The sequence below is a fragment of the Oryctolagus cuniculus genome, chromosome 13 (genome assembly GCF_051225735.1).
Source record: "Oryctolagus cuniculus isolate XC-2025 breed Fujian yellow rabbit chromosome 13, ASM5122573v1, whole genome shotgun sequence".
In the NCBI taxonomy this organism is placed as follows: Eukaryota; Metazoa; Chordata; class Mammalia; order Lagomorpha; family Leporidae; genus Oryctolagus; species Oryctolagus cuniculus.
In genome coordinates, this window is record NC_142879.1 from 53,791,189 (window position 1) to 53,812,252 (window position 21,064).

Here is a 21,064-nt window from a genome sequence, read left to right on the forward strand (position 1 = left end):
ACTACTGTGCCGCTCCAGGGGCTGCTCTTACTGAGCACCACACAGCAGAGCCTCTCCGTCTCCAGACACACGGCCCAGTCGCTGCCGCATCTCCAACATTAATAGCACGTCACAACAGCACACACGCACAGTGCAAAGGCTCAGCCATGCCTCTCAGAGCTGACAGTATCTGAATCTTGAAGACAGGATGACCAGAACAGATTGAAAGGCTATTTCAGTCAAAATCATGACAAGATACCGCTTCATAACCATTAGAATGGTTATTCAATTTTTAAAACCTAGGAAGTAATTCATTTTAGTGAGGATGCAGAGAAACTTTGATCCTTGGGCATTGCTGATGGGAATGTAAAATGGCAGTTCTTCAAAAAAGCAAGCATCGAGTTATCATGAGACAGCAATCCCACTTCCAGATGTTTACCCAAGTGAAAGCAGAGACTCGAACAGGTGTTTCCACACCCGTGTTCGCAGCAGCAACACTCGCAAGAGTCAGAAGGAAAGCAATGCAAACAACCACCAACAGATGAAAGAAAAAGCAACTGTGGCACGTACATACAGAGAAGTATTATTCAGCCTTTAGAAGGAAGGAAATTCTGACACAGGCTGCAATGTGGATAAACCTGTAAGAGATTATGGCAAGTGGAGTCAGAACAAAAGGACAGATAATGCAGGATTCCACCTGGGAGAGGAACAGCTAAACTCACGGAGTCAAATATTAGCATGGTGGCTGCAGTGGCCGGGCGTGAAGGGAGTGGGCAGTTAGTGTGTAATGGGTACAGAGCTTCATCCCGGGAAGATGAAAATGTCCCGGAGATGGATGACGATGGCTGCACAACGGTGTGAGGGAACTTAATTCTGCCCTCAGCTGTAGGCTTAAATACAAATTTAATTCTTGTGTCTTTTGCCATAATAATTTTTTAAATGCTCTCACAAGAAGAAAAGTACAACTAGATACAAGAGATTAATCAAGGGGGCCGGCACTGTGGCATAGTAGGTAAAGCCGCCACCTGTGGTGCCAGCATCCCATCCATATGCGATTCTAGTCCTATGGCCTGGGAAAGCAGTGGAAGACGGCCCAAGTCTTGGGCCCCTGCACCTGCGTGGGAGACCTAGAAGAAGTCCTAGCTCCTGGCTTTGGATCGGTGCAGCTCCGGCCACTGCGGTCAGTAACTGGGGAGTGAACCAGTGGATAGAAGACTGCTCTCTCTCTGCTTCTCTTTCTCTCTCTAACTCTGACTTTCAAGTAAAAATAAATAAATCTTAAAAAGAGAGAGAGAGAGAGAGAGAGAGATTAATCAAGACCAGAAGACAAAAGCAACCCAGGAAAAACTGAGACTCGGGAAAGCGGATCATCTCCACCATCGTGACAAATTCAGCAAGTAGGTAGGACAGGAGTGTGATTATCTAAAACCTGGTACTTTGTCCTACACAATCCAGTGTAACTAAAGAGAGAGCTATAATGTAACTAAAAGTATATTTCTTCAAATATAAAAATAAAATCACATGGTTATTTTGGATTTAAAAAAATAACCACAGAAACATCATTACACAAAAACTCTTTAGATAAATACATACGGATCCACCAAAAGTAGAACAACTAACCCTGAATCTCATCTGACTAGGCACTGAGACAGCGCCGACTGCTGTCACTGCCAATTCACCATCTCCAACCTCAAGCGTACCCTCAGCGATCAAAGCCTCTTCTTCAAACATTTCATACCTTGTCCTCACACCTGCACCACTTCCCCTTCCTTCCTCACTCTATTTCCTCACCAAAAATAAATAAATAAAATTAAATTAAATTTAAAAAAAAGATATATCAAAATAGAACTTTTTCCTCTTACAACTGTTAGTTATTTACTTTCATTTTATTTGAAAACCAGAGAGACAGAAAGCCAGACACAGATTTCCCAACTGCTGGTTCACTCCCCAAATGCCCACAATAGCGAGGGCTGGACCAGGCTAAAGCCAGGAGCCCAGGTCTCCTATGTCAGTGCTAGGGACCCAAACACTTGAGACATCACCTGCTGCTTCCCAGGAATCACATTAGCAGGAAGCTGGAAGCAGAGCCCAGGCACTCTGTCTGATGTGGGATGCGGGCATCCCAACCAGCATCAACCACTGCACCAAATGCCTACCCCAGAAAGGAACTTCTATCACTTACTCTGCCACCCACCCGAGCGCACTGAACCCCTGTCAGTGCCCCCTTCTAGAACCATCCTGTCCTCCTGGGCCCTGGATCCCACACACTCACCCACACTTGGACACCAGTTAGCTCCTCACCCCCAATCATCTCCATCAGCACATGAATGCTGATGTCTTTACCATCTTAAGGAAACAAAGAAACTTCTTTATTCAACCAAGTAACTACACCCAGCTTCTCTGCTCCCTCCTGCACAAAACCCCTTGACAGGGCTTTTGGTACTCAAGGCTTCCAAACCTCTCCATGAGTGGCCCCGGCCACCACCGCAAAACTGCTTCCGTCCACGTCACTGGTGACCGCCATGCTGCTAAAGCCAACGGCCAACTCCAAGACCTTGTTTTAGTTTCTCATCAGAGACCACACCCTCCCTATGGAAACTCTGCACTGGTTTCCTGGGTCTTCCCCCTCTTACTGTAAATTCTCTGTGGTATCCTTTTCTGGTTCCCAACTTACTCCAAAATCTTCTGTCTTTCTAATCTCAGCTCATTGTAAATCCGCCCATCCAACTTCTCCAAAATGAGTTTTCTTTGCTTCTCACAACCCACATGCAACCCTTCCATAAATCCTGTTCCTAACACACCCAAAACCTTAACACTCTGCACCCACACTAGCACCCTGGCCCAGCCTGGGAGCTGGTCTTCTGCCTTCTGCTCACAGCTTATTCTCAGCAAGACAGCCAGAGCGAGCTTTTTACCTTCTTTTTTTTTTTTTTTTAACACAGGCAGAGTGGACAGTGAGAGAGAGAGACAGAGAGAAAGGTCTTCCTTTTTTGCTTTTTACCTTCTAATAAAAACTCCCAGTGCCATTAAAATGGCCAACATCCCACAAACTCTCTTATCCCTGCCCCAGCCACTCTCTTCCCAGAATTCGTCTCCTGTTGCTTGGACCTTCCTAGACCTGCTGACTGCTCCCACGGTGCTGCCTTTCCACTTGCCATCTCTCTTTTCAGCAAGCTGCCCTACACAGCTCGTGGATCCTCTCTCTCAGCTGTAACTCTTTAAAAAAAAAAAAAAAATTTTGATTTTATTTATTTAAAAGAGTTACAGAGAGGTGGAGACAGAGAAATCTTCCATCCGTTGGTTCACTCCCCAACTGGCTGCAATAGCCAGAGCTACGCCAATCTGAACCTAAGAGCCAGGAGTGCCAGCCGGGTCTCCCACATGGGTGCAGGGGCCCAAGGGCTTGGGCCATCTTCTACTGCTTTCCCAGGCCACAGCAGAGAGCTGGATTGGAGTGGAGCAGCTGGGACTCAAACCGATGCCCATATGGGATGGCAACACTGCAGGCGGGGCTTTAACCCGCTGTGCCACAGTGTCGGTCCCTCAGCTCTAACTCTTATATTCTACAAGTGAAGACACATGATGTGTGCAAACTGCCTGGGAAAACAATCCCTCGTGAGCTTACAAAGCTGCATCTGCACATACTGAGGAAGGATCTATTTCATTCCTGGGTCTTCCATGCGTGGGGAAAAGTATTCACAGAAGCACCCTACCTGACACCATACTAAACTACACATCATCCAATGGCCAGACACAGGAGAACGCATAAACCGTGGTGTCTTCACACAATGGAGAATTGTCCAACAGGGAAGATCACAAAGTATAACAGGCATGGATGGATCTCAGAAGCATGCTAAGTGAGAAAAATTATAGAAGACTTTTACAGGAAGATATTATTTCCATAAAGCTCAAAAGCAAGATAAGTCAACAGCATATTGTTAAGCCCTTGCATATAGTCTACCAACCCTCAACAAGGGCGCCAACAATACAGAATGGGGAAAGGACAGTGTTTTCAATAACTGTTGCTGGGAAAACCAGATATCCACATACAAGGAATGAAACTAAACATCTATCTTAGACCACTCACAGAAATCAATTCAAAATGGATTAAAGACTTAAATGTAAGACCTGACAGCAAGAAACTACTAGAAGAAAACATAGGAAAAGAGCTCCTTAGCATTGACTTGGAGATGAATTTGGAGATTTTTTTTTTAAGCACATGAGACCAAAAGCACAGGCAACGAAAGGAAAAATCGCGGGAGTCTACCACACTAAAAAGTTTCTGAACAGCAAAGGAAATGACTGACAGAAAAGGGAAGCTATGGAATGGGATGGGAGGTGATGGGCAAAAGCCACAGCTTTCAGTTATGCTAAATAAACAAGTTCCAGAGATCTACATAGCACAGGGATAAGAGCTACTGTGTCGTGTTCTTAAAATTGGCTAAGAGGGTAGACCCTATGTTAAGTCTTCTTACTACAAACAGTAATAATAGAAAGGGTGGGAGGAAACTTAGGAGGCAATGGAGTTGCATACAATGGCCTTAATGGTTTCACACGTGTATACTTATCCCCAAACTCATGAAGTTGTATACTTTAAATATATTCAGCTTCTTAACATGGCAATCATACCTCAATAAAGCATTTAAAGGAACAACATATTAAAAAATATCTATATATGTGATAAAAATTCATTTCTAAAGTGAATGGAGGACATAAAGATGAAAATCAAAATAAGGAGGCCAATGGAAATTCTTAAGGAGTAACAGGAAGATCAGTTCTTAGACTGGAGGTGCCTTCACAGGTGTTTGACTATTTTGCATCATAAGTTAAATATAACTATCACACATTATTTTGTTTATATCAAATATTATAACAATTTTTCAGACACACATGACCCAGTCCTACCCTAAAAGCACTCTAAGAAATAGCCAAGATGTCAAATGAATCCAAATTTATGCCCTTAAAAAGTTAAATGTTATGTTCACAGTATTTGATTCTGCTACCATTATAAAAAAACCTTTTTAATTTGGAAACTAGCTATAATATTTCACAGGCATATATTAAAATCTAATCTTATCAATATTTTCTCAGGTTCAATCTAACATACTTCTCGAGAATTTTTAAACTGCAAATTTCTAAAATGCAAATGAAATTTGTCAGAAATGATTAGTAGTTAAGGTTCACTCATGAGTATTCTCATCCCTGACATCCATGGGTTTTCCACTGTTTTTACGAGTATCTTAGTTTAGGGAGAGAAGAGCTCAATCCTTCTTGAACATCACTAATCCAGAAACTCAAAATCTAAAATGCTGACATGATGGCACAAGTGGAAAATTCCACCCTGGCCTCACATAATGGGTCACAGACAAAATACAGGCTCACTAAAAATATGACATAAAAGTATTCTCTGGCTATGTGTATCAGGTGTAAGTAAAACACTGATGGATTTTATGTTTAGACTTGGGTTCCATTCCCAATATACTTCATTATGTATGTGTAAGTATCCTAAAATCCAAGAAAATCCAAAACACTGTTGGTCTCAAGCATTTTGGATAAATCTTTTTTATCCCATGTATTTTTAAAATTTTTATTGATTTAACTGAGGGGAGAGAAAAATAGAGACAGCTCCCATTTATTGGTTCACTACGCAGATACCAGCATTAGCCCCCAGCTAATGGCCCAGCTAGGGCCAAAGCTAGCAGCTGGGAATTCAATGCAGGTCTGCCACATGTGTGGCAGGAGTCCAATCACTTGAGCCATCAGTGCTGCCACCCAGAGTCACACCAGCAGAATCAGGAGCAGAGCTTGGCGCTGAACCCATATACCATAACATGGGTGTCGCAATAGCTAGGCCAAATGCCCACCTCTCACTACACTTTTTAAAATTAAGTAATTATAAATTCGCTGCCTTTCTCATGCTTTGGCTTATTTGCTACAAGATCTAGCAGAGTGGCAATTAGAAATGAATCCTGCTGAAACACACATGAGATAGTAATGATTTTCAATGATCTGGAAATCAATAAACAAGATAATTTTTTAAAAAATCAAATGAAATCGGGTCTGGCACTATAGTATAGTAGGTAAAGCTACTGCCTGTGAAAGTAGAGTCCCAATGAGCGCCAGTTCAAGTCCTGGCTGCTCCACTTCCGATCCATCTCCTTGTCAATTGCCTGGGAAAGCAGCACAAGTCCTTGGGCCCCTGCACTCACATGGGAGACCTAGAAGAAGCTCTCGGCTTTATATGGACCCAGTTCCAGCTGTTGCAGCCATCTGGGGAGTGAACCAATGGATGGAAAATCTCTCTGCCTCTCTCTCTCACCCTCTCTCTCTCTCTGTAACTCTGCCTTTCAAATAAATAAATAAATCTTTTTAAAAACAAATAAATAAAAGTGCTGTACCTCTGTGAAGTCACAGTGCTACTTTCCACTTTAAAAAAAAAAGCAAATGAGATCACATTCTACAATCAACAGTAACCAACGCAGGTGAACCACAAAAATGTCAACTCCCCGGGGGTAGAGGGTTGCTCCTTCACCACTGCATCTCAGCACCACCAGGAGACACTCATTAAGCATTTGCTGGAGGAGTGAAGTTTTCTATCTTAAAAGGTCGGGAATTCCCTCTCGTTCTTGATTCCAACAACATACGAAGCAAAAACACCAACAGAAACTATGCATCCTCACCATCGTGGGCACTGGAACCCTTCAACATGCAAGTGTGCAAGAGCTTCCACAGCAGCTGGAGGCATCTGTCAGTTTTCAGCAAGGGCATGTAGGCATTTGTACCCAGCTTCATTAGGGCATCCAGCAGAGGATCTAAGAATATCCTCAATACATTCTGTGTCCTCCGCTTTTCACTAGACATTGAAAGACATGCCCAAATCAACCACTTCAAAAGTATAAACAAACTGTTCGCCATCTATAATTTGTGGAGTGGGTTGGCTACGGGAGTCAGGTAGACAGAGTCCCTCTGAGGGATGGCCGGAACGCCCGGCACTAAGAGACCTGATCTCGTGTAGTGAGGGACCAGAGGGGAAGGCTAGGGAAGAACCACGTCCCGGCTCTAGGCGGCGGCAGGAAGAAAAGCCAGACTCGATGCACATGCAAATTACATCACTGAGGTTCTCTCCAAAATACAAAGAAACAAAAACCAAAGCGAAACATGCCATCGTCATTTTAAAAATACAGAGAAAATAGATGGTGAAAACTGTTACAGCCAACTTCGGTTGGCTAAAACTTTGTCCAGAAAAGAGGTTCAATGTAAATAAAATTAATTGTAGTTTATGCAAATGTCCTAATTTAACCTAATGAAGCTGCTTATCACGACAATTACAATCTGGTGAGGCCTAATGTGCTCACATTCTCAAAACAAATAAGATTGTTTTATTATTATTTTTTAAAACTGTGCATTTTACAAAGGGATCACATCTACTAAATTTCTTTACCTAATCGTATGCTAGGATCTTACAATCCAGCCTTCAAATACCCTGATAGAAAACCAATGATGGCTGTATATTTATTTTCAAACCTTCTCTTATCTAACATTAAACTGTTAGATTTAACTTTTAATGTATCACTCCAGAAAACACAAACATGCCCTTATTCCTATTTATTTCTTAATTTTAAGCATTTAAGTATATTGACAAGGTTCTCGTTCTCTCCTTCAATACCTTGCGATCAACGTTATCAATCATGAAAAGCCTGACCGAGCATTGTAAATCGGAGCCTTTTTATGAGTATAAACTGTCTTTTCAGTTGCAGAAATGATTACCTAGGCTGAGTCTTCATTCCTTCCACATCCACAGCCAGCAAGATCATCGTAGCCGTCAGCCTGGCTTCAAAGCCATCAGGCAGAAAGCAATTTTCTCCTGCTGAAATAACAACAGCTAAGGTTTGCGAAGTATTAACAGCAACTTCCAAAGATGATGCTGCCAACCAAAACAGCTAGGCGATTATCCTGTGTCAGTATCAAACGATTAGCGGAATACAGTAGAGTTGAAACACAGTCGAACAACGTACAGCATGGCTCATTATTCCAGACACATATCTAAATAGGAAAAAAAACAAATCCGTGTGGGTCTGCTACTTGCCATGCACTGCCCCAGGTGCTGCGGACATGAGGGATCCCGTGGTCCTGGAATTTGCAGTACAAGAGAAAAGCCTTAAAGAGTAAACAAATATAAAACTGTAACTGCTGTGCTGTAAAAAAGGTGCAGCTGGAGTGCAAGGGAGGAGGAGGTGCCCTCGTCCGGGTCGTCAGGGGCAGTTTCCCTAAAAGAAACGGCTCTTGGGCTGGGTGTGATGGCTAAGAAGGCAGACAAGGACTTTCCAGACAGAGGAAGGAGGGTGTGCAAGACCATCCAGCAGCCGGGAGTTTGCTGTATTCCAGGAAACAGAAGGATGCCCGCATGCCCAGAAAACCCAGTGACACCCACAGGAGGGAGAGGCCAGGAAACCACGTAAGAGACAATTCCAGTGTTTCAGCGAAAATGCAACCAGAAAGAGGAGAGTGGGTAAGACACGGAGGTTGCGGGGTCCCCGGCACTCCCCTCATAGTGTGTGCTCTGGCAAGGATGGCACTGTGTTGACTTTCATAGGTCTCACAGAAGACAGCATGGGAAATTTACTAGACAATAGAGATAATAAAACAGGAGAAATGTTCCAAGAAGAGAAATTCATGCATTTGGGAAGGATAATTATCATTTAAGACCAATCCCACGATCAGATTAGAGAAATCAGTAGATGAAAATGACTTGAGACAAAGCTAGGAAATTTAAGACACTTAAATTCAAATTCACACTAAATGCAATTTCCCCAAATTATCACTAATGACTTTAATGAAGAGGAAGCATTAGAACTGTAAAAAGAATTCTAATTAATGCATATGCTAAGATTCTTCCCTCCTGCAGTCTGACACATTTCCCCAAAGAAGGGATCTTTACAAAGTATCTGGTGAAAAGAAAAGATTAACAAAACCATCCTTTCAAACATAATTTTCCTCTAAAATTGCTTCTCATAATTAGTTCACACTAAATATTTTCACTACAGAGTCTCCAAAAACACATCTGTAGTATTTTGCTCACAAAGCCTCAGTAACTGTAGAAGAAAATAATAAAGTTGCATCCAGTTCCTACTGTGGCAACTAATTAGCTTCTTAAAACAAGAAAATAGTTTAAAATCTCAAGTCTTGGAAAAGGTAAATTTCAAGTTAAAAAACCCAGTATTTTACATTCTTTTATTCACAGTATTGAAATGAAATATAGATTTGACATCAGTAAGTGGAAGCACATTTGGCTAAGTCTAAAACTCAATCTGGAAAACGAGGTAGAATTTCTTGAGAAACATTTTGGCTGTAACTCCACAGAAGATGACTCCAGACTTACTTTCCCACGCAGGCGACGTCACATACTCTTGAACGAGGTTCTTTACGTAAGCATTTAGTGACGTCTCACGGAGTCCAGCAGAGCCACAAACTGGAGATTGCCTAAAGTGGCTTTCATTCACTCGCAACCAGTCACAGAGCTAGAAGAGACAAGATATTACTGTCTTTTAAAACCCTAAAGAAAAAAGGCTTCCTAACTTCCCCTAGCCAATTTTTTTTCTCTTCCACAATAAACTGAATTTTAATCATTCAATACAACCAAGTACTAAAACATTTATTGCCATGACTGAGTTTGACAGTAGATATTTTTTTTAAAAAGTATATGTGTACACCATATGTGTGTTTTCTAATCTCCTTCAGAGAATTTATAAACTTCATTAACAGGCAATAGTTTCTAAAGTACCTAGTATAAAATGCACATTTTGATAAAATATCTCTATGAAAAATAACATGGGGCCGGTGCTGTGGTGCAACAGATAAAACCACCACCTGCAGTGCCAGATTTCCATATGGGTGCCAGTTTGAGTCCTGGCTGCTCCACTTCTGATCTAGCTCTCTGCTATTGCCTGGGAAAGCAGGGGAAGATGGCCTAAGTCCTTGGGCCCCTGCACCTTCGTGGGAGATCTGGAAGAAGCTCCTGGCTCCTGGCTTTGGACCGGTCCAGCTCCAGTTGTTGCGGCCATCTGGTGAGTGAACCAGTTTTATAGAAGACCCCTCTCTCTCTGCCTCTGCTTCTCTGCAATTCTGCCTTTCAAATAAATAAATAAATCTTTATTAAAAAAAAACTATGTAAAATAACTTACAACCTTAAATAAAAACTGCTTTAGCTTCATATACTAAAATAAGGACTTAAAAGACTTGTAAAAATATGCCACAGAATTTCAGTCTTTGATACTGTAATGATAAAATATTTTTTAAAATCTAAATATGTTCTCAATTTCCTTTTCATAACTCAGTAAATGTGCAAATTTAATACCTGATCTTAAACACAAAAGAAATAATTATCAAATGAATATTTCCAAAAAGAATATTTAAAAAATATTTTTGCATCAAGATCATGCAAATGTACATGCAAAGGAAGCAAAAATAATAATATATCACTTGACCCAAGACAAAATTGATGAATGCCTAATGAATTGATTAAGGCTAAAACTGATACCTTACAGGTACCAATGAATGAACAGCTCAACAATACTAACCAAAGTTGTTCTGTGTAAGCCTTTATCAAGTCAGATAATCTTAAATACAATGTGTCTTACAGTGAGTTCAGCCAGGATTTATCCTTAAACTCTTCTTTATATTCCAGGCTAAGCTTATTAACCACTGCCATAAAATATGGGAGGCTTTCCAAACTATATTTCCATATGTGTGATTCTGTTATATCAATATTATTTTTGACAAGTAGACTCAATTCATATGAGTCTGTCTTTCTATCAAATCTGCCACAAAAATTCAGGACATTTTCCCTTCAGGGTTTTCACGTCGGATGGAAGGTTTAACGTGGCATCTACTAGCAACCTCCAGCAGGCAGCCTCCCCGGAGTCACCACCACACTGCCAGTCACAGTAGCTATTAGGACATGGCAAGAGAGCAAGAAGACAAGTCATAGACTGGGAGGACAGAGCCACAAAACACATAACTGATAAAGGACTGGTATCTAAAATACACAAGAAGACGACAACCTACTTAAAAACTAGGCAAAAGAGCTGAACAGACACTTCGACAAGGCCACATACAGATGGCACAAGCATCAGAAAGATGCTCCATGGCATACGTCATCAGGGAACTACAAATTAAAGCAACAGGATACCACTGAACAGCTACTGGGATGCCTGAAGCCCAGCATGCTGACAACACCAAACGCTGAAGAGGCTGTGGGGTAATAAGAATGGAATGCTCCTTTCACTGCTAGTGGGGATGCAAATGGCACCATGATGCCAGAGGACAGCTTGGCAGCTGCCTGAGAAACTAAACACATGCTCACCATACAATCCAGAGATTACCCTCCCAAATGACATGAAAAGTTATGTCCACACAAAAACCTGTGCATGGATGTTCATAGCAGCTTTATTCAAAATTGCCAAGCTTAGAAGCAACCAAGATGTCCTTAAAATGAACATCCCAGGAAAATATCCAGACAATGGAGTATTGGTCAATGCTAAAAATAAATAAGCTATCAAGCTGTATAAAAACACAGAGGATCCTTAAATACCTAATACCAAGCAGAAAAAAAAAAATCTGAAAAAGCTACATTCAAGGGTATTTCAAAAAGTTCTGGAAAAGTTGAATTAAAACATATGCTTATTTTTCTGTAAAACATTCTGGAAATCCAGGCATAGTTTTTTCACAATATGCATCTCCTGTGTACTTTTTGAGGACCCCCACACTGTACGACTTCAATCATATGACAACCTGGAAAGGGCAAAACCAGAGAGACAGTGGAAGGTGCAACGGCTGCCAGGGTCTGGGGGCGGGGGGGTGGGATGAACAGGGGGCACACAGAGGGCAGCTACAGCAGGGACACTGCTCTGCGGGACACCATGAAGGCGACTCATGTCAGTAAGTATCTTCCAAAACCCACAGAATGCATCACACAGTAGGGACCCCTAATGTAAACTGCCGACATTAGCTAAAGATAATGTATCAGTGTTGCGTCATCAGTTGGTAGCAAACATGCCTCTCTAATGCAAAATGTTTTAATAACAGGAGAAACTGCAGGAATGGAGGGAGTGCTGAGGGCTATGTGGGAGCTCTTTCTACTTTCTGTTTAATTTTTCTGGAATCCTAAAACTGCTCCAAAAATAAAGTCTAATAATATAAAATTATTTAGGTTGAGCTAAATGATACTGCCATTTCTACAGATGAAAAATATGTCAAGGGTAGACATTTAGCCTACTGGTTAAGAAACCCACATCAAAGGCCAGCACTGTGATATAGTGAGTGAACTTGCTGCCTGCAATGCCAGCACCACATATGGGTACAAGCTGAAGTCCTAGGCTCCACTTCTGATCCAGCTCCTTGCTAAGGGCCTGGGAAAGTAGTGAACATGGCCCAAGTACTTGGACCCATGCACCCAGTGTGAGATCTGGAAGAAGCTCCTGGCTTCGATCTAGCCCAGAAAGAAGATCTCTGTCTCTCCCTCTCTCTCTAACTCTTTCAAATAAATAAATAAATATTTAAAAACCAACCAACCAACCAACCAACCTATACCCATTGGGCAGGTGTTGTGTCATAGTGGGTAAAGTCATTACCTAAGTTTCTGGCATCTCATATGGGATCTGGTTTGTGTCTGGGGTGATCCACTTCCAATCCAGCTCCCTGCTAATGCACCTGGGAAGGCAGTGGAAGATGGCCCAAGTGCTTGGGCCCCTGTACCCACGTGGGAGATATGGAAGAAGGTGCTGCCTCATGGCTTCGGTCTGGTCCAGCTCTGGCCACTGGGGACATTTGGGGAGTGAGCCAGAGGATGGAAGATGCCTCTCTCTCATTCTCTCTGTGTAACTCTAGTTTTCAAAAAATAAATAAATCTCAAAAAAATAAATAACCTATACTTATCAATCAAAATGAATAGGCCTTAACTGGATACTTGAACAAAGAAAATTCAGGATTTGCACAAAAATTAAAACACATTTAAAACTCACATTTATAAACCAGCTAGAGGAATTTAAACATTACATATTTGAATTTGAAAATTACTGTTAGTTTTTTTTAGATGATAAGAGTCTATTTTTAGGCCCTTTAAAGAATCCCTGTCTGTTGGCAGCACATCCTAAAATATTTATGGATAAAATAATAAGATTTTATAAGATTTAATCAAAAACAGTTGGGAGAAGGGAGAGGAGAGAGGCCCGGACACCCATAAGCAGTCATTGAAGATGTTGGTGATGGGTTTACAAGTCTGTATCCTCCTCTTTAAAGAATGTTTAAATTTTTCATATGGAAAAAACTAAAGGGAAAAAACAACTTTCCACTAAATTAAAAATCAGAAAGAAAAGATGCCCATATTCCTTATAAATAGAGAAACACGGGGCTGGTGCTGTGGTGTAGTGGGTAAAGCTGCAGCCTGCAGTGCTGGCATCCCACATGATCACCAGTTTGAATCCCCGTTGCTCCATTTGCAATCCAGCTTTCTGCTATGGCCTGGGAAAGCAGTAGAAGATAGCCCAAGTCCTTGGGCCCCTGCACCCTTGTGGGAGACCCGGAAGAAGCTCCTGGCCCCTGGCTTCAGATGGGTGCATCTCCGGCTGTTGCAGCCATTTGGGGAGTGAATCAACAGATGGAAGGCCCCTCTCTCTCTCTCTCTCTCTCTCTCTCTTTCTCTGTCTATAACTCTACTTCTCAAATAAATAAAATCTTTTTTAAAAAAAAATAGAGAAACACAAATCAAAATTACACTGGATGCCCTTTCTCATGCACCAGATTGGTAAAAATCCAACTTTCACAACAGGTACCATCATATACTGCGGAATGCAGGTAGCCCTGGGGAGGCTGTGCAACAGCCCCCCGCGACAGCCAGGTCCTAAGCACCAGGACCTAGAACACAGCAGAGACCATCGGGAGGGATTTTCCATCTCACCTCTGTCCACAGGGAAGTTCCTCGTCCCAATGACTCCTCTTGTCTCAGAGACATGATAAAAGTCGAGACATCAGAAAGTGATACCTTCTCCTGGGCGGGGTGGGAGAGTTTTTTAAAAAAAATTACTCATTTTAACTCATTTTAATCAAATCAAATAAAATCACTGAGAAAGCAATCAAGTATACTAGCTAAAGTAGAATACCATTAATTATATCAAAAGAAAGGAATGTTTTAGAAGTATATTACTGGGGCTGGCGCTGTGGTGTAGCAAGTAAATCCACCACCTGCAACACTGACATCCCAGATGGGTGCCAGCTGCTCCACTTCTGATCCAGCTCTCTGCTATGGCCTGGGAAAGCAGTGGAAGATGGCCCAAGTGCTTGAGTCCCTGCACCCATGTGGGAGACCCGGAAGAAGGTCCTGGCTCCTGGCTTCGAATCAGCACAACTCTGGCTGTTGCGCCCAATTGGGAATGAACCAGTGGATGGAAGACCTCTCTCTCTCTCTCTCTCTCTGTCTCTCCTTCTCTCTCTGTGAAACACTTACTTTCAAAACATAAATAAATAAATCTTTAAAATATATGTACTATATATATTTTATTATAAAGTATATAAAATATATACTATATATTTTTATTATTTATTTTATAATATATATACTATATATTATATATATATATATATATATATATTACTTGGGGGCCAGTGCTGTAGTCCAGTAGATTAATCCTACGCCTGCAGCGCCAGCATCCCACATGGGCACCAGTTCTAGTCTGGCTGCTCTTCTTCTGATCCAGCTCTCTGCTATGGCCTGGGAGAGCAGTAGAAGATGGCCCAAGTGCTTGGGTCCCTGCACCCACGTGGGAGACCCAGAAGAAGCTCCTGGCTCCTGGCTTCGGATGGGCGCAGCTCCAGCCACTGTGGCCACTTGGGGAGTGAACCAGCAGATAGAAGATCTTCCTTTCTGTCTCCTCTCCCTCTGCTGTGACTCTTCCTTTCAAATAAATAATCTTTAAAATATATATATATATATATGTATACTACTTGACGTTTAAAATGAAGATTTCAGTTGCAATCCTTTAAAATGAAAGACTATCTTAAATATTTTCTTTAAAATCTTACAGAAAAGATAGCTTTAATCTTAAAAAAAAATGCTTTTATTATATGAAAAGCACAATTTCCCACCAAAAAATGATTCCTCTCAAAGCCCCAAAGTGACCCCTAACTGAAGAAACCATTTAGGTCTCTCTCTCCCTTACAGCGGTGCAGCTTGAATTCCGATGACTTCCTCTGCCCAGGGGTCAGTGAGACTACTGGAAACCTGTTTTGTAATGCAAATTTTGCTGGAATACAGATTTACTTTTAAAGATTCACTTTAACTGTCTATGGCTGTCTATGGCTCTTCTTAGCTACAATGGAAGAGTTCAGAAGTCAACAACAAAGACCACAGTATGCTCTGAAAAGTCTGAAAACAATATTAGCCATCTGGCACTTCACAGAAAGCCAAACCAAAAGCAGAGCAAGAACCACAAATATCCCTTGGGTGCCAATGAACCAGACATGGGTGGCAGGGGAGGTCTGGGGGAAACAGACCCAGGTGGGCCACCTCCTTTCCCAGTGAGCACCTGGCACAGGTAGGGCTCCCAGGAGCAAGCCGAGAGAACTCGTAAAACGCTGTCCACCAGGCAAGTCTGCTAGAGGCTCAGTGCCCAGGCTCGTTACCGGCGCCTGGTCCTGGAAGACACCACCTGCCTCTTATACACTGAAACTCCAGGCTCCCAGGACAAGCAGGGGTGCGGCATAAACCACATGGTACAAACACTTAAGGCAAAGCGAGTCACTCTTACTCATCAAGCTGGTACAGGCCCTCCCCGAACCCAAATTTCCACATGCCAGCCGACAGCACTCTCAGGAGCAGGCCTCCCGGATGACAGTTCTCACAGCCTGCTCCGTTACCGCATGTCCATACACCCCTCCATGAAAACTGACTTGCAAATGGAAGCATCAAAAGATGAACTCACCACATCCACCAAGTGCATGGCTGTTTGAAGAAGATAGCACTGAGCTGCCCCTCTCAGGAGAATCTGATGTGTGATCATGGTGCACTGAATAACGTCCCTGACAGCAAAACACAATAGGTGCAACTCCGTAACCCAAAGACAGGTCTGCTCGTTCGTTAATTAACTGGTCTGTTACAACATCTACAATTTCTTTTTCTTTTTTTTTTTTTTTTTTGCTTTATAACTTTTACTTAATAGAAAACTTTTATTTAATAAATATGAATTTCCAAAGTACAACTTTTGGATTATGGCAGTTCTTCCCCCCCATAACCTCCCTCCCACTCTCAAACCATCCATCTCCTACTCCCTCTCCCATCTCATTCTTCATTAAGACTCATTTTTAATTATCTTTATATACAGAAGATCAACTCTATACTGAGTAAAGATTTCAACAGTTTGCACCTACACAAAGTATAAAGTACTGTTTGAAGATTAGTTTTACTGCTAATTCTCATAGTATAACAAATTAAGGACAGAGGTTCTACATAGGGAGTAAGTGCACAGTGACTCCTGTTGTTGATTTAACAATTGACACTCTTATTTATGATGTCAGTAATCACCCAAGGCTCTTGTCATGAGCTGCCAAGGCTATGGAAGTCTCTTGAGTTCACAAACTCCGACCTTATTTAGACAAGGCCATCATCAAAGTGGAAGTTCTCTCCTCCCTTCAGAGAAAGGTACCTCCTTCTTTGATGGCCCCTTCTTTCCACCGAGATCTCACTCACAAATATCTTTCAGTTAGGTCATATTTTGCCACAATGTCTTGGCTTTCCATGCCTGAGTTACTCTCATGGGCTTTTTAGCCAGATCTGAATGCCTTAAGGTCTGATTCTGAGGCCAGAGTGCTGTTTACGGTATTTACAACATCTACAATTTCTAATGCTGAAAGTCACCACTGGTAGAATTTCAAAGCTATTAATTTTCCATGAGGACTTCTAGAAGGGCTCAATTTTAATACGAAAAAATCTCTTCCAAAATAAGACTGTAGGAGTGTGTGTTGTGGCACAGCAGGGTAAGCCACTTCTGGGAATCTGTATCCCTTATTGTAGTGCCTAGTATAAGTCCTGGCTAGTCTGAGTCTCCAATCTAGTTTTCTGCCAACATGCCTGGGAAGCAGCAGACAATGGCTCAAGTACTGGATTCTTGCCACCTACTGGCAGACCCAGACAGAGTGCCTGGCTCTTAGTTTCAACCTAGCCTAGGTCCAGCTGTTACAGGCATTTGGAGAGTGAACCAGTGGATGAAAAAAATCTGTCTCTCCCATCTCTGTTGCTCTGAGGCCTTCAAATAAATCAATACATCTCAAAAAAAAAAAAAAAGAAGAAGAAGAAGAAGAAGACGACAACGATGACTATGGGCCAGTGCTAATGCATAGTGGGTAAAGCTGCCGCCTGCAGTACCAGTATCCCACATGGGCACCGGTTTGAGTCTTGCCTGCTCCACTTCCCATCTAGCTCTCTACTACGGCCTGGGAAAGCAGAAGATGGCCCAAGTCCTTGGGCCCCTGCACCCACGTGGGAGACCCAGAAGCTCCTGGCTCCTGGCTTTGGATGGGCGCAGCTCCCACCGTTGTGGCCAATTGGGGAGTGAACCAGCGGATGGAAGACCTCTCTCTCTCTCTGCCTCTTCTTCTCTATCTGTGTAACTCTGACTTTCAAATAAATTAATTAATTTTTTAAAAAAAGACTATAAGGAAGACACTTTTAAAATAAGAATTTAACACATAAAAATAATCTGAAATTGGTATTACTGTTTGATATTTTACCTTTAGTTTTCTACTCATCGATGTAATAAAAATACTCAGTCTTTATTTATTTATTTATGTATTTTTCCCAAAGAAACTTTCTATTTAATGAGTACAAATTTCCTAAGTACAACTTTAGGAATATAGTGATTCTTCCCACCATACCTGCCCTCCGCCCCCCACTCCCATCCCACCTCCTCCTCTCCTTCCCATTCCCTGTCCCATTCTCCATTAAGATTCATTTTCAATTAGCTTTATTCACAGAAGACCAACTCTATACTAAGTAAAGATTTCAATAGTTTGCACACACACACACACACACACAATTTGAGAGCAAGTTTTACAGTTAATTCTCATATACACACTCACTGAAGACAGAGGTCCTGCATGGGGAGTAAGTGCACAGTGACTCCTATTGTTAATTTAACAATTAGCACTCTTAGGAATGACGTCAGTGATCACTCAAGACTCTTGACATGAGCTGCCAAGGCTATGGCAGCTTTTTTGAGTCCACAATCTATGTCAGTATTTAGACAAGGCCATAAGCAAAGTGGAAGTTCTCTCCTCCCTTCAGAGAAAAGTACAACCTTCTTTGCTGATCACTGGCCTTATTTAAACGGGCCATGGCATAGCGGGTAAAGCCTCCGCCTGCAGTGTGGGCATCCCATATGGAGGCCAGTTTGAGTTCTGGCTGCTCTGCTTCCGACCCAGCTCTCTACTATGGCCTGGGAAAGCAGTGGAAGGTGGCTCAAGCCCTTGGGCCCCTGCACCCACATGGGAAATGCAGAGGAAGCTCCTGGCTCTTGGCTTCAGATTGGTTCAGCTCTGGCCATTGTGGCCATTTGGAGAGTGAACCAGTGGATGGAAGACCTCTCTCTCTCTGCCTCTGCCTCTCCGTAACTCTGCCCTCCAAATAAATAAATAAATCTTAAAAAAAAAAGAATAAAATAAAATAAAGGGGCCAAAATCTAATAGTATATATCATATATATACTAATTTAAATATATGTACATATATGTACATAAATATATACTATTGTATATATCATATATATACTAAGTTAAATATGTACATATTTAAGTCAGTTATTCATAAAACAAAGTAAGTTCAACTATGCAAATAAAAGATGTTTTAAATATCTTTCTTTCATATAAAATTAACAGCTCAAATATCCCAACGCCAACATTAACAAAAACCATTCACTGTCATTGAAAGATACACTCGTAGAAAATCATGGGAAATAACCAGGGGTCAGCATGAATTACCTGAGAGCCAGAAGCCCTTCTATGCCCAGGGCCTTACATCTTGGGATGTTTGCCAGAGCCTTAGACAGAAACAAAATGGGAACAGCACACCAATGTCTACTCGTCATCTTCTGAATAAACTTCAATAGGAAACCACCTGAAAGAAAACATTTTTAAAAATCAATGTCACCTGAATGAACACGGCAAGATGTTCCGCATCACTAGTCATTAGGGAAATAACGAGACAGCAGGTCACACCCTCAAGGGTGGCTCCAGTCAACAAGGCAGACAACAACAGGTGTCCGGAAGGGTACAGAGAAACCGGAGCTTTCTTCCTACACTGCTGGGAGGTGTGTACACCAGCACAGTCACTGAGGAAATGGGGGGGGGGAGGGGGGGTGTTCCTCAAAAAGCTTACACAGGATCACCACCCGACGCAAGACCACCCTGAGCGTATATGCAAAACAGCCGAAGCACGTAATCACACAAAAACCTGCACATGCATATTCATTATTATTTGTAATACTGGGAACAACCTAAGACCCACCAACTAGTGAACAGATAAACAATATACGGAACACCTATACCACAGAGTGTTATCCAGCCACAGAAAGGAATGAAATACTGCTACAAGCTGCAACACGGATGAAGCCTGAAAAATGCACACTAAGTGCAAGCCAGACTCGAGAGGCCACACATTCAGTGACTCCCCTTCTAGGAAGCGTCCTATAGATATACAGAAACAAAGTGGCTGTCAGGAGCTGTGCGGAGAGGAGAGAATAAGCGAGTGCTAATGGATGCAGGGTGTCTTTCCTGGGGTGATAAAAATATTCTGCAGGGCTGGCACTGCGGTGTGGTAGGCTGAGTCTCTGCCTGGAATGCCAGTATCCCACATGGGCACCAGCTGGAGTCCTGGCTGCTCCACTTCCAATCCAGCTCCCTGCTAATGTGCACAGGAAGGCAGCAGAGGATGGCCCGAGGGCTTGGGTCCCTGTACCCATTTGGGTGACCTGGAAGAAGCTCTTGGCTCCTGATCAGCCCAGCTCTGGCTATTGCAGCCATTTGGGGAATGAACCAGAGGATAGAAGACCTCTCACTGTGTCTCTCCCTCTATCTGTAATTCTGCCTCTCAAATAAATAAATAAATCTTAAAAAAAAATTCTGGAATTAGATGGTACCGATGTTTACACAACTTTGTGACTATGCTAACACTGAATCAAATACTTAAGCAGAGCGAATTTTAAAGTATGTGAATTATAAATCAGTAAAACTAGTATAAAAATATTCCATGTTATACCAAGTTTACTCCTATTTAGTAATATAAGTATTCTAGTTTACATTGTAGGGACTCTGCTAACCATGCAGGCGAATGGTACTTGTGTTATTGTTGGAAGCCATTCTCCTGCTTGAAATGCAAAGGAGGGGCCGGCACCTGCAGTGCTGGCATCCCATATGGGCACTGGTTTGAGGCCCGTCTGCTCCACTTCCGATCCAGCTCTCTGCTATGGCCTGGGAAAGCAGAAGATGGCCCAAGTCCTTGGACTCCTGCACCTGCGTGGGAGACCCAGAAGAAGCTCCTGGCTTCTGGCTTTCAGATCGGCACAGCTCCAGCCATTGTGGCCAGCTGGGGAGCGAACCAGTGGAAGGAAGACTTCTCTCTCTGTCTCTCTCTCTGCCTCTCTGTAATTCTGCCTTTCAAATAAATAATCTTTGAAAAAAAATGCAAAGGAAAAACAGGAGAGTCCTGATGGTTAAGCGGCACTGAGTATGTGCAAACTAAAACACTACATCTTTTTCACAGGCTATTTCTGACCATCCTGGATCTCATCATAACATCACTTCCTATCTGAGGTATAAGGAATCATGCTGTAGTCCTACTGTCTTCTCTACTCATGTGTGATCTTCAAGGCCCTGGGTCACGCAGTTGGTGGAAATGTCTGCCTGTTTTCTCAGATCAGCACTGTAGAATGGTTTAAGAAATCTTCAGAAGCTCCTAACAAGGAATTATGTCTATCTTGCAAAGTACCTAGCACAAAACCAGATACACATAAGATCTTCACTGGAAACGGATGACTGAAAAATAA

General features: G+C 42.2%; 1 protein-coding gene across 12 annotated transcripts in view; it reads right to left on the reverse strand.

Moving 5' to 3' along the window:
- Window positions 1-21,064, reverse strand: part of TARBP1 (tRNA guanosine 2 -O-methyltransferase TARBP1) — a 76,811-nt gene that overhangs the window by 39,825 nt on the left and 15,922 nt on the right. For 6 of the 12 annotated variants that reach the window (XR_011381509.2, XR_016219708.1, XR_016219709.1 and 3 more), the window contains exons 7-12: window positions 19,002-19,137; window positions 15,954-16,050; window positions 13,934-14,023; window positions 9,359-9,497; window positions 7,747-7,846; window positions 6,660-6,832 (exon numbers count right to left, since the gene is read on the reverse strand). Coding sequence is in view for 7 of the 12 variants with exons in the window: in XM_008268250.5 (XP_008266472.3) it covers window positions 6,660-6,832; window positions 7,747-7,846; window positions 9,359-9,497; window positions 13,934-14,023; window positions 15,954-16,050; window positions 19,002-19,137 (735 nt within the window). In the remaining 5 variants the exon portion in view is untranslated. Of the gene's footprint in view, window positions 1-6,659; window positions 6,833-7,746; window positions 7,848-9,358; window positions 9,498-13,933; window positions 14,024-15,953; window positions 16,051-19,001; window positions 19,138-21,064 lie in introns of those variants that run through there. The other 6 variants (XM_089312283.1, XM_008268249.5, XM_089312284.1 and 3 more) reach the window with 5 other exon arrangements.